General features: G+C 44.3%; 1 protein-coding gene across 1 annotated transcript in view; it reads left to right on the top strand.

Annotated features, from left to right (window-relative positions):
• The window catches only part of LOC148339618 (nucleolar protein 4-like), a 29,731-nt gene extending 17,858 nt beyond the window's left edge, over window positions 1-11,873 (top strand). The window contains exons 3-8 of the mRNA XM_088291915.1: window positions 7,241-7,668; window positions 8,245-8,436; window positions 8,518-8,706; window positions 8,957-9,070; window positions 9,314-9,533; window positions 9,627-11,873. Coding sequence (XP_088148041.1) covers window positions 7,241-7,668; window positions 8,245-8,436; window positions 8,518-8,706; window positions 8,957-9,070; window positions 9,314-9,533; window positions 9,627-9,853 — 1,370 coding nt within the window. The 3' untranslated portion in view covers window positions 9,854-11,873. The remainder of the gene's footprint in view (window positions 1-7,240; window positions 7,669-8,244; window positions 8,437-8,517; window positions 8,707-8,956; window positions 9,071-9,313; window positions 9,534-9,626) is intronic.
• The last annotated feature ends 464 nt before the right edge of the window (window positions 11,874-12,337 follow it).

The raw sequence follows: 12,337 nt of genomic DNA on the forward strand, positions 1-12,337 counted from the left end.
CATTGTGGCCCACCAATCAAAAGGTTTGCCCACCCCTGACAAATACACTCTTACGCACAACACACACGCACACACCCCCCCCCCCCCCTACTGTAGACAAAGTGTGTGTGAGTGTATTCAGAGCCTAAGTGTGCGGGTGAATGATGTGAGGCAATGTCGGTAGTTCACCAGTCGGTATGTGTTAGCCCCATTTCTGGTTTCTCATGAAGTCCCGCCTCCCTGCACCGCCATTGGCTGCTCCTCTTTGGGGTTTTTTTGACGCATCATTGGACAAATCAAATGTCACTCAGTATAGCGGCACTGCCAGCTGCCCCGATGTTGACATGTTATTGACATATTGCTGCTGTCTTATTGCCTTGTTGCTGCCATGTTGTCCCTGTGTGACTGGGTGTCACAATCTTGTGTTTGTTGACAGCTCCTTGCAAAACTGTTAATGTGTTGCCAGATTATTGCTCACATGTTGTGGTGTCGTCGCCTAATTGCTGGCTGCTGTATTGCTGACTCGTTTTCCCTGGCAGGTTGCTGCAAAAATATCAGTTTGTTTCCAGAATATTGCCCAAAAATTGCCGCTCCTGATGTTTCCACGTGGCTGTTGTGTGTTTCATTCTCACTTTTGACATCGTGGCTGGGTGTTCAATTAAGCGTTTGAATCATATTCACAAGCAAAGGACAGTACTGTACTGTTTTAATTTATTGTGAAACAAACTTTTTTTTAGTGTGAAATATAGTGTTTGCGTTGACTACTTTCATCAACTAGTGAAGAGGGTATCACCTGTCAATCATTTTTTTCTGAAAGTCATGTAGCAGATGGGACCTCATCTGAATATTCTACACACACACAAACAGTCGCGCACACGCATACCTACACACACGCACACACACACACTGTGCTGTGTGTAAAGTAGGTCAGGAGGTCAGTGGCAACAATCACTGTTGCAAGCAGCTTTGGCCATCCACTAAAAGTAGACTCGCTCAAACACACATACACGCACACACACTCTAGCACACACACTGAGTGTAGTGATAGTGACACCATGGACTCTACTTTTCTAGACAACACTTGTGTGTGCAGGTATAAAAACTGGCACGTCTAGATTTTCATGGGGGTGCAAGCTTGGAAACCATTGGGCTGTGCTCACACCCACAACGGCGCAAATTCCATAATAACAAAAACTCCATTATTGCACACAGTTAGGTTTGTGCTAGACTTGTGTTGGGCACAAAAACTGTTTCGCAGCTCTAAAAGGCACACTTGTTATGTTATTGTCAATTTGTTTTTTGCTTGAGGTGGCCCAAATGGATCTGCTTGTGATGTCATATTGCCGCCGTGTCATGTCGTCATGTCATGGGCATGTTATGTTGTCATCATGTCGACATGGTCTCATGTTCTCATGTCATCAAGGTTTCACATTGTCACGGTTCCATGGTATCGTTTTCTCATCTCATGGCAGCCTGCTATAATGTCGACATGGCGACGTGTCCTGCTCTCACAATGTAACATTGTCATGACGGCCCATTCTGGTGTTGTCTTGTGTCACGTCGTCATGGCTTTGTGACGCCAAGTGCAATGCTGAAAGCACGGAACACATAACATGTAGCTGTCGTTTCACATTATTATCATACTTGTTATATGGGTTATTTTAGTTAACGAAAAATCACGAAATAACTCAAGCTAAAATTTAATAAGCATTTTTATCAAACTATAATAAAAACAACAATGCTTTTAAATGAACTTAAACTAAAGCTAAACCAAAACTAAGTGTCTTTGAAATACCTAAAACGAATAAAAATTAATAATAAAGCTGCCATCGAGATTAATTAAACAAAATAAACCCGATCATGAAAATTCCAAACCAACTATAATAACATGTTAATATCATGTTCTCATGTGCTTGGCCGCATGTTGTGTTGTCGTGGGTTCACGCTGAGCTGGAGTTAATTTTCAGCGAGAAGTGGGATACGTTGCATGTAATTGCAATCACATTTTTCAATGAAATCATGACCTGTGTGTTATATGCCAACTGTGGAAGAAAGTGAGCCTCTTTATTAGGTACGTACATCCCACACCTTTGCCCTATTGACCGTGTGTGTGTGCGGGCGGGGGAGGGATCTGGGGATTGAGGGGTTGGTTGCCATGGCGATGCCAGGTTAGGCAAGGCAGTCCAGGAGGGACCGTGGCGCCTCTCAGGGTGTGGCGCCGTGTCGCCACCGAGCGCCTGCCAGCAGCTCGTGCTGCGCTTTAGCGGGATAATCCATTGTAATCCTGCGTTGGCGTTGGGGGGGGGGGGTTTGGTGCTATTTGTGCGCCATGCCTTCCCCGTCCTCGTCTCCCGGGATGTGGTGAGGAAAGAGGCTGAGAGGAGGCGGAGCAGTGAAGGAATTAGCATCTGTTAAAACTCTCTCCCCCCTCCGAGGGGGGCCGAGGGGGAGGAGGGGGGAAGCCGCAAACCAAGCATGATGGACGGATGACCCAATCGAGCATCCCACCCCACACATCCCCACCGTCATCCACGCATACGTTCCTCCATCCTTTTCATGTTGTCATCCCTCTCTTCCCCTCATCTCGGCATCATCCCTTCATCCACGATTTTTCTCCGTCTCCATCTCTCCCTGCATCCATCCTGTTCTCCCAAATCTCTTTATTATTCCCACCTTACTGAATCTCCTCTTTCATTTGTGAATCCGTCCTTTTATTTTCTTTCATTGCCCTATCTCTCCATACTTCTCGCCCCCCCCCCTCTCTTATTCCTTCATTGAGACTGTTTTCCCATTTTCCCCGAGTCCCTCCAGGAAGGAATCGGGATTCCCCGTTTAGTATAGGGATGTGTTGAAGGTAATGGTGCAATGGATCTTCTTTGATCCATAATCCGTATGGATGAAGCACCACGGTTTGTGCCGGGCACGATCGGCAGAATGGTTTATCAAAAAAAAAAAAAAATTGTGTTTACATTAAGGCAACATGATTAATCCGCATTCACTATAATGGCAGCAGAGGAAGTTGAAAACCCAGATGGAGTGGTCTTCAACCAACAGGTTGCGGCCTGGCCGCTTCGGACGGATCCCAGAGGGCTGCACGGATGCGAAAAATAAATAAATAAAGCAACAAATTGCACATAAGCTAGCTAAATGTGTAACAATAGCGAAGTACGAAGCGTGCTCGTCACACAATGCGTCCAGTGGGGCGGGGCCAGTTTGAAGGCGTGCTGATATGTGAAGGAGCGCGTCATTTGTCATTTCAAATTCAACCGTACGAGGTCACGGTGGCGTGCATGTGACACCGTGACACACACACATGAACACTAGTGCACTCATAGGGCAAGGTCATATGATGTGCCCGGCACTCAATCACACAGAAAGTCCTATTCACACACATACACACACGCACACACCGACACATACACACACATCCACACCCCCACACACACACACACGCGGTCACACTTTGTCACAGAGAGGCCCAAACTCCACTTGCAAATCAAAATGAGTGTGTGTGTTTGTGTGCGCGGCTGTGTGTGTGTGTTTCTACCAACGTGGGGTTTTCCAGATGAAGCATTTTTGGTCACGTGTTGCATGTGGTTACTTTTTTCTAAGGGTGTGCGTCACAAAAGATGATTTGATACGGTTTTCAAGATGTGAGGTGTGGAACGATTCAAGGACGGTTCGGAACGATTCATGTGTATGATGGCATGCCTTTTTTTTCATTTTTCATTTTACATAGATTATTTTTTTAATTGTCACTATCGTAAATGTAATTTCCTTCTCCAATAAAAAATGATTCATTACTTTTCTCGATATATTTCAAAGCGGAATGATTTGATGCAGCTTTTTGATTAACTAACGATTTTCCGATTCATGTCGTTTATTGTTGTACACCAACTGGTTACTGTTCAGTGAACACTCATCGATTCGCGGTCCGCTTTTCACCAAGTCATCCTCTTGTTGTAAGTCCTGGCTGAATAGGAATGTAGTACAGTAATTGGTCTCAAGGAAGTATGCTCAAGTGACCCATCTTGACTTTATGACGAGATTTCTAGGCTGAGCAGTAGCTTAGTTTAGCATAGGTTGTTTGTGAAAGTTTCTTCTTCACCAGACGCCCAGCCTTCCAATGAAATACTCAACCTACGCTGTTTCGACTTTTCTACACCAGCATCTCGTTTGCCATTTTAGGTTCACACTGAAGAAATATGTGACCCAGATTGAATTTTTTGCCTTTTTGCGACCACACGGCTAGGTCGCATTCCGCGTGGGCGAAGGATGAGTGCTGGCAGCTGGGAGATGGAATATGCAAAGATGTTTTGTGTAACTGCATTTACTTGAAATTTGACTGTAATTCAATTGGGTTACGTCGCCAGCGTAAGAACGGAACTCATTCGTAACCCGAGGACCTCCTGTATTTTTTGCGTAAAACTGCACGATGAGCCCATGCATTGTTTGTCTATTGCCACTTGGTGACAACCTTTCTGTCTATACGGCATGTTCTTTACAACCTAAAAAATGTCTTGGAACACTGCTGAACAGTACATTTGAACAAAAATACATTTTTATTTTGGGAAAAAAAAAACACTGCTATGTCCTTGGGAGGTTTGTCGAAAAGCATTTAAATGATCAGACTTCATTGAGTAATTAAATCCATATCTTCCAGGCCTATGGGTAAAACAAAAAAAAAAAAACTCTTCCGGTGTCAGAATTCTTGCTATCGTGCAACCTTATTTGACAGATTGACACTTTTTGTCATTCTTGTTACAAAACACAAGCAGGACTTGTTTGAATACTGCATGACAAGTGTGAATATTTCTCGTTAAATTGTGTGCATGCACTGGCGCCCCCGCCTGGTCACAAGGTGTCATTTCACTGTGAATGAGCAGAAATCCTCCCATCCGGCCTGGTGATGGTGTTCCTTTGTCCTCCTTCTAAACTGGAAACCATGTGACACCCAGGAAGTTGATTTGGCCGGTGGGGAGGGGATGTTTTGCATCTCCCCATCAGTCGTTCATCTTTTAAGCTTTTGTCTTACATACACGTGCATTTATGTTTTAAAGACATCTTAGTCCACCATTAGATTTGTTATTTTAGTAATACCCTTAAATATCTAGAATCTTACCCGTTATCACATACCTATGTCAGAGTTGAACGGCTGATAAAAGGGAAAAAAATATGAATAGAGGATTATATTTGTTTGTGTGTGTTAGTCCCAGTATATGATGACAGGTGATGGACAGGTTGCATTGATTAAAAAAATAAATGAATAAATAAATCAAATGTATCCGTACCATAATCCAGATTGAGATGCTTTTCCTATCTTATCTTAACACATCATGCCTTGGCCAAGTTGTGTGGAAATGTTCTTTGTTGTGTCGCGTTAAATATGTTAAACCACTTGACAGGTTTACATGACAAAATCAATTCTATGAAATAAGTATGTAAAATAAAATCAAAGTTAGTCGTGGCTCAACACTTTTGAACAGTACTGTTGGTGTATATTTGATCATAGACATAATTTGTATAATATGGTATATGTAAATGTCTATAAGTATGTATGTTTATATATAAATATATAATATACACATTGTATACAAATGTACACCTATATTATGCATACATATTTCTCTACCCTTCCCCCATCATCATCATAATCATCATCGTCATCCTGCAACATCCTCCCCCCGTCAGCCATGCCCCCCCCCTCTCTAAAGCAAGCCCTCCCACCCCCACCTGACCTCTTTCTCTTGCTAGCTCCTTGCCCTCCAGAACACCCCCCACCACCCCCCAGCAGTCCCTACGTCCTTCATCTCCATCTTTCCTTTTCATCTTCCTGCATCCCTTCGTTATGTGTCCTTACGTTATCGGGCCGAGACCAAACCATGCATCCTTCGTCTGTTCTGCCACAGTATCGACATGCTGCCGTCAAATATCAGATCATGATGTGCACGTAATACCAACAGTGCAAGTAATAGTACTAGTACTTATAAGAGAAGTATTAACAGAAAGAGTCAGAGTACCAGTACGTAAACTGTGCTGGTAGGCGTATCGGTTATGTTTTCTGCTGCTGTTTTTCTCAGATTGTGACGAAATCATCATCTGTACATGCTTCAGCAGCCCGCTTTTCGCCTGTCTGTCATTCCTTCATCGTCTCTTGCCAGCATTAATTCATTCATTCATCCACATTCCATCTATCATGAAATGTTTATGTCCGTGAAAGTGCATGATGATGATGATGATGATGAAGATGATGATGATCGAAAGAAGAGGAGGGTGTGGAATGGGCGGTGGGATGCGGTGTGAGGTTGATGCTGTTGTGAAATTGCACAGCACATAATATGTAGGATAAATATTCATCTATGTACATACTGTATGTGGAGAAAATGCATGAATAGGCCATTCGTTTCTATTTGGTGACCTAATGCTGCCACCTGCCGGACATTTTATGAACTTGTCTTACTGCGAACACGCGCTTAGTATCATTAGATCAGATACACATATTAAAAGGATAAACCTATATTTATCAATACAAATTACAATACAATATCTTCAGTGGATACATCCTAATTACATACATGTAATGCTGGGATGGGCAACCGCTGCCCAAAATATATATATATTTTTTTTTACAATCTGAAAGAATTTTTCAAAGGTTTGTTGCGAAACACTCAACATACGACTTTCATAAGAATGTGTGTGCGTGTCAGCGAAGGGAAAACAGATCTACAAAAAAAAAAGAAAAAAATCCAAAATATGAAACATTATTGAAAGAAAAAAAAAACATGAATATGCAAATATGTCGGTGCCGAGTGGCAATCATGCAGGGGTCGACTGTAGTTCTAAGTTGTATTACCGGTCACCACTAAAAGGCAGACATGTCTTAGTTGCACTTACACTGGGTCTTATACTGCCCTATACTTCAATGCGAGTAGACCAAATATTTTTGCGACTTTGGGAAGATCTGCACGACAAACATAGTACCTCAAAAATATTTTTAAAAAATGGGGTGATTATTTATTCTGAAATAATGTACATAAAGAGTTCTTGCACTTAATTTTGGTTTCTTTTCAGCAATATTTTGCCATCCCTAAATTTTTTTTGCGTGGTCCTATGTAGCCCCACTTGTAGTGCTGTTGAAAAGTTGTGGCCGCCTCCAGCATTGAAGTGGCCCATCCCGATGTATCCAATATAAATTAAGATGAATAAATAATGGCTAGGTAAGGAACTTTCTCTCACCAAATCCCTCTCACTGTCATTCCAGACGATTCATCGTCGGAGAGTGGCAGTGGCCTTCCCACTCTCACTCCTGCATCCTCCTCATCGGCCGTGGTCGTTCGGGAAGCCCAGGTTGTCAATGGCAACTGTGGCCCCGCCCCACTCGACTTCAGCACACCCACATCGTGGTCCTCGTCCTCGGAGGACCAGCAGCCCGTGAACCTGAGCGAACCGCCCCCTCAGAAGCCGCCGCTGGGTCCCTCCCACCTGCCTGTCACCGTGTCGGCAGCGGCGGCGGCCCTGCTCGGCGCCCTGCATCCTAACGTGCCCGAGGAGCTACGCAGGAAATACCCGCTGGCCGCCAAATCTTCGCTAGCTCCTCATCCCGCCCTGCCCGTGCCGCATGCGCACATCTCGCAAACACACGCCTTGCATGGCGGCGAGCTCCGACAGGACCGCGACTATGGTGGCAAGGTGAGTGGCCCTTAGCTGCATTGCGCCATGGCAAGTTATTTTTTACGAGGCAAATGTCATCGCACATGAACATACACTAGGGGTGTCAAACTCATTTTATGTGGACGGGCCACATCGTAGTTATGGTTTTCCCGCTGAGGGCCGTTATGACAAAAAATTGATGGAAAGCAAGTTTTGAAATCAGAAGCCCTTTAAGTAATTGTTTGTTGAAGATTTTTTCAATTTATTTTAAAAGGGGAGGATTGCTAACAAATGAATGACTATATTGCATATCTCAATGTTGTTAAAAGTGAAGAAAATGTGCGAGAAACAGGAAGTTGACGCACATGATTTGCCCTTCGTGGGCCAGATCTGGCCCCGGGGCCTTAAGTTTGACACCTGTGACATACACAAAAGGTATATGCGGTGTTAGGCATGTAGCCCTGCCACCAATAGAGGGAATTCAAGAGTAATAGACATGCACTCTCCCCAATATTCCAAAGCTCACATAATCTTACACATTCTCTAATACTCAAAACATGCTGATTACTGATCTTTAGAGTGTGTGTGTGTGTGTGTGTGTGTGTGTGCGCATAGTCTCCCATGTATAGTTCTGGTGGCAGCTACGACAGCATCAAGATGGAGCCGAGCGCCGAGGACCTGAGTGCAGGCCGCCTCGGCGGCCCCGTTGCCCCCGACGATGACGACGACGAGCACGACGAGCACGAGGACAACGACAAGATCAACGACACGGAGGGCGTCGACCCAGAGCGGCTGAAGGCCTTCAATGTGAGTGGGCGTGGCTACAAGCTCGCCTTTGAGACGCGTGCATCGCCAATAACGCCGCCGTCCCCCGGTGTGCTCCTCCAGATGTTTGTGCGTCTGTTTGTGGACGAGAACTTAGACCGGATGGTTCCCATCTCCAAGCAGCCCAAAGAGAAGATCCAGGCCATCATTGAGTCCTGCAGCAGACAATTCCCTGAATTCCAAGAACGCGCCCGCAAGCGCATTCGCACCTACCTCAAATCCTGCCGACGCATGAAGAAGAACGGCATGGAGGTACTGCATCTTGACAAGATATTATATATTATATGAAGCAAAAGTCCAATTATATTAATTAATATATATGTTATAACAACTTGTATGCAGCTGTGTTTGTTTTTAAAGTGCTCGAAAACGATTGGCAGAAAAACACTACACTACTGCACGACTGTGCTCAAGAGTCCGATTGTCATGAGCAAATGTTGCAAGTGAATGCAGCGCGCCAAACTTTCTGCTGCCATCCTCACCACATGGTTTACCTCCACAGACCCGGCCCACTCCGCCTCACCTCACCTCCGCCATGGCGGAGAACATCCTGGCCGCCGCCTGCGAGAGTGAATCGCGCAACGCCGCCAAGAGGATGCGCCTGGATGCCTATCACGTGAGTCGCCACGATTTTTTTCATAGCATTTTCCCAATACTCATAGCTATAAATTACAACGTGCTGTAAAAATCTGTATTGCGCAAGTCTTTATAGATCATACTTAAAAAAAAAAAATCGGTGTCCAAAAATTTAGAGACATATAAACCCATCTCTGATTATTATTTTTTTTCTGACCAGTGTTATTTTTTATGTTGTTAGTTAAAAGACGCCCACATTATATTTTGTGTTTGGTGATTCCAGGATGAGCAGATCTCGTTGGACAAACCTTCCAGTGGTAGCGGCGCCCCGAGGGAGCCAGCATCACTCGTTCCCTCCGCCTACTCGCTGGCCGCGTCTGCCTTCTCCAATCAGGAGCCGCAGGTCTACATCAACGGCGCCGGCCTCAGCTACGGTTACCGTGGTTACCTGGGCCTGGGCGGTGCCGTTTCTCTGACGACTGGTGCCGCCACTCAGAGCAACGGTGAGGATACCGTAAAGAAGTATTTGTAGTTTCTTGCGCCCCACCACTGACAAGAATTTTTCATTGAATGGATTGTCTCCTTTTCCTCATTAGGCCCCACAGACCTCAGCATGAAGTCGCTCTCGTCCGCCAACATGGGCGCCGCTGCCAACCACTGTCTGGGCGGGCGGGGTGGCGGCGGTGGGGGCGGAGCCTCGGCCCAACTCAGCCAACCGGAGATTGCAGCCGTGCGTCAGCTGATCGCCGGATACCGGGAGTCAGCGGCTTTTCTGCTGCGCTCCGCCGACGAGCTGGAGAACCTCATCCTGCAGCAGAACTGAAGTGTATACACACACGCACGCACACGCACGCACACACGTGTACGCACGCACACGCACATATTCAGCCTTCCCCGGAAACCTCCGGGAGAAAATGTGGGAAAAGTGTGAATTCCTTGGCGAGTACTAACGTGAGGAGGTTTTCCCGCTCTACTCACAATCAGCACGAACGTCCGTTGAAGAGCGACCTTGCCGCGCCGTACCCTCCGCATGTTCCGACACCCTCATGGACACGTCGGCTTGTACATAGAAGCACTTTCCCCGCTAGCCTTCCTGCTACTTCATATGCACCTCGAACGCCTGTTGACCAGAGCAGGAAATACCTCAATCATCCGCTTCCTGCCCCGCTGCTGTAAATACTCGACTGAAAATGCGGAGGATGAAGACGTGTGCGTGCGTGTGCGTGTGTGTGTGTGTGTGTGCTAAATGCTAATGACTACTCCTTTATTACCTCCCACGCTAACGTGGTCGTCACGTTTCTTTGGACCTCCTCCGTCGATGGGCCTAAAGCTCCTGCTCGTCCTCACAGGTGTCCTCCACAGGAAGAGGAGAGCACTGGGATAATGCTGCTAAAACGAGAGGCGGCACTTCTGCCATCGACACGCGCGAGACCTCACATGGCGATGATGACGGACCACCAATAGCTTTCTTGTGTTACATGACTTTTTTGGTCTGTTCCGCCGACTCGGCAACAAGTCGCAATGTCTACGTTATGGGCTGCGGGGCTAATGTTTGTTTTTCCGGATGAGCCAATGAGCAGCCTCGGTTTGTTGCAAGTAGAAGGTGAGCTTAGCTTAAAGTTGTATTCTTTTATTTAAAAACGGCGTTTTGCATCGTACAGCTAAGTCGACAATTTGACTACATCACTGGATGTCGCTAATGTCTTTCTTACATACTAGTTTCGATTCGCTTGATCTGGATCAGTCCATGAGCAGCCTCCATTTGTTGTGAAGAGAGAATATTAGCCTACCTTAAAGTTGTATTCTTTTATTTAAAAACACCTCATTTTAGTTCAATTTGTTTTACATGGCAAAGCTAGTCAAAAGTTTTATAAAGAAAAAAAAAACTAAAGTCTGACGTGAACTGTCATCGTACAGGTAGTCAACAAATTGACTACGTCAAATGGATGTCGCTAACAATTTACATACGAGATTTGTCTGGAACAGCCTTGATTTTTCTTGAGGATAAAGTTATCTTGGCTAAAATTCTCAACATCACATCATATTATTTTCTTAAAACCAACATTGACATTGTCATTGCTAAGTTCAGCTAACATTCCATAATGCCTTCATACGGAGAAGCACCATCTAGTTATGCTAAGCTAAGCTATCTCACGCTAAACTAAAATAAGTGGTGCTAGCAAATAATCAAATAAAGGGGGAAACTTTGGTAACGCGCCACTTTGTGTTTGAGCATTTTTGTTTTTGCCCAAAAAGGCAAGCTAGCAATTGTTTCCCTTTCATGGGCTAATACGTTAATGGGCTAGCATTGCACTTGCCTAGTTTGCATCTTTTTTTTTTAATCCGGATTTTCCATACAATGATTGAGGAGACACTTAGCATAAAATCTTATTCTTTGTTCATTAAAACCAACATTGATGTTGAGTGCATCAAGTAGTGTGTGACGCCTTCATAAGGTAAGCTAGGTACCACTAAGCTAGGCTAACTGACAGAAACAAATCAGCAAATGAAGGTTGTGACTTTGCTAATTGGCGACTTGAACAAGAAAGGGGGAATTTAAAAAGGCGACTTGTTTCCGACAGTGACGTATTTATTTTGTGGTGGAAAGGGGGCAGGTGGTGCGGATCGCACTTGTTTTTGTTGGATTTTTGTATTTAATTCTTTTTGTTTTGACTCAATGCAGCTGATAATCACAATGTTCCCTCGACATTATGCGGTCTAACACTGCGAGGGGTTAGCGAGAGAGTTAAAGTGACTTGTTGGCTTTGTGGAACATTCCCGATTTGAACTGTGAAGAATGTTTTTGTTCTTGTTTTATTTGTTTTGACAAATATGCAAAAAAAAAAAAGAAAAAAAAAAGGGGAGAATGAGAAAGGTGATTGGGGGGGTTGGGAGCAATGATGTCACATGACTCGTGTGTCACTGCGCTACAATCAGGTTCTAAAGGTTCTAAGCCAGGTGTTGGGAAAATATGGCCTATATGGTACAATCCGCTCTTTAATCATAATAAGAATTATTTGTTGCATTGTTTAAATTTTTCCTAAAATTGGTTAGGATTTATTTTTTATTCATTTAAATCATCAAATTTGTTAATTGATTTGTTGAAAATAAAATACAGTATCACTTTATAAAATGAACTATTTTTACATCTCATTTTAATAATTACTTATTAATTAATTGGTAAATTATTAAATTAGTTGTTGAAAATACAACTCAAATGAAAAGTATTATTTTTCTCACACTAGATTGTACATACACATTTATTTAACTGGTTTAATTTTTACCTCCTGTACAAATGACCTGGCCC

Source organism: Idiotropiscis lumnitzeri, chromosome 3 (genome assembly GCF_059441095.1).
Source record: "Idiotropiscis lumnitzeri isolate Australia: NSW breed Sydney's pygmy pipehorse chromosome 3, RoL_Ilum_1.0, whole genome shotgun sequence".
Lineage (NCBI taxonomy): Eukaryota > Metazoa > Chordata > Actinopteri > Syngnathiformes > Syngnathidae > Idiotropiscis > Idiotropiscis lumnitzeri.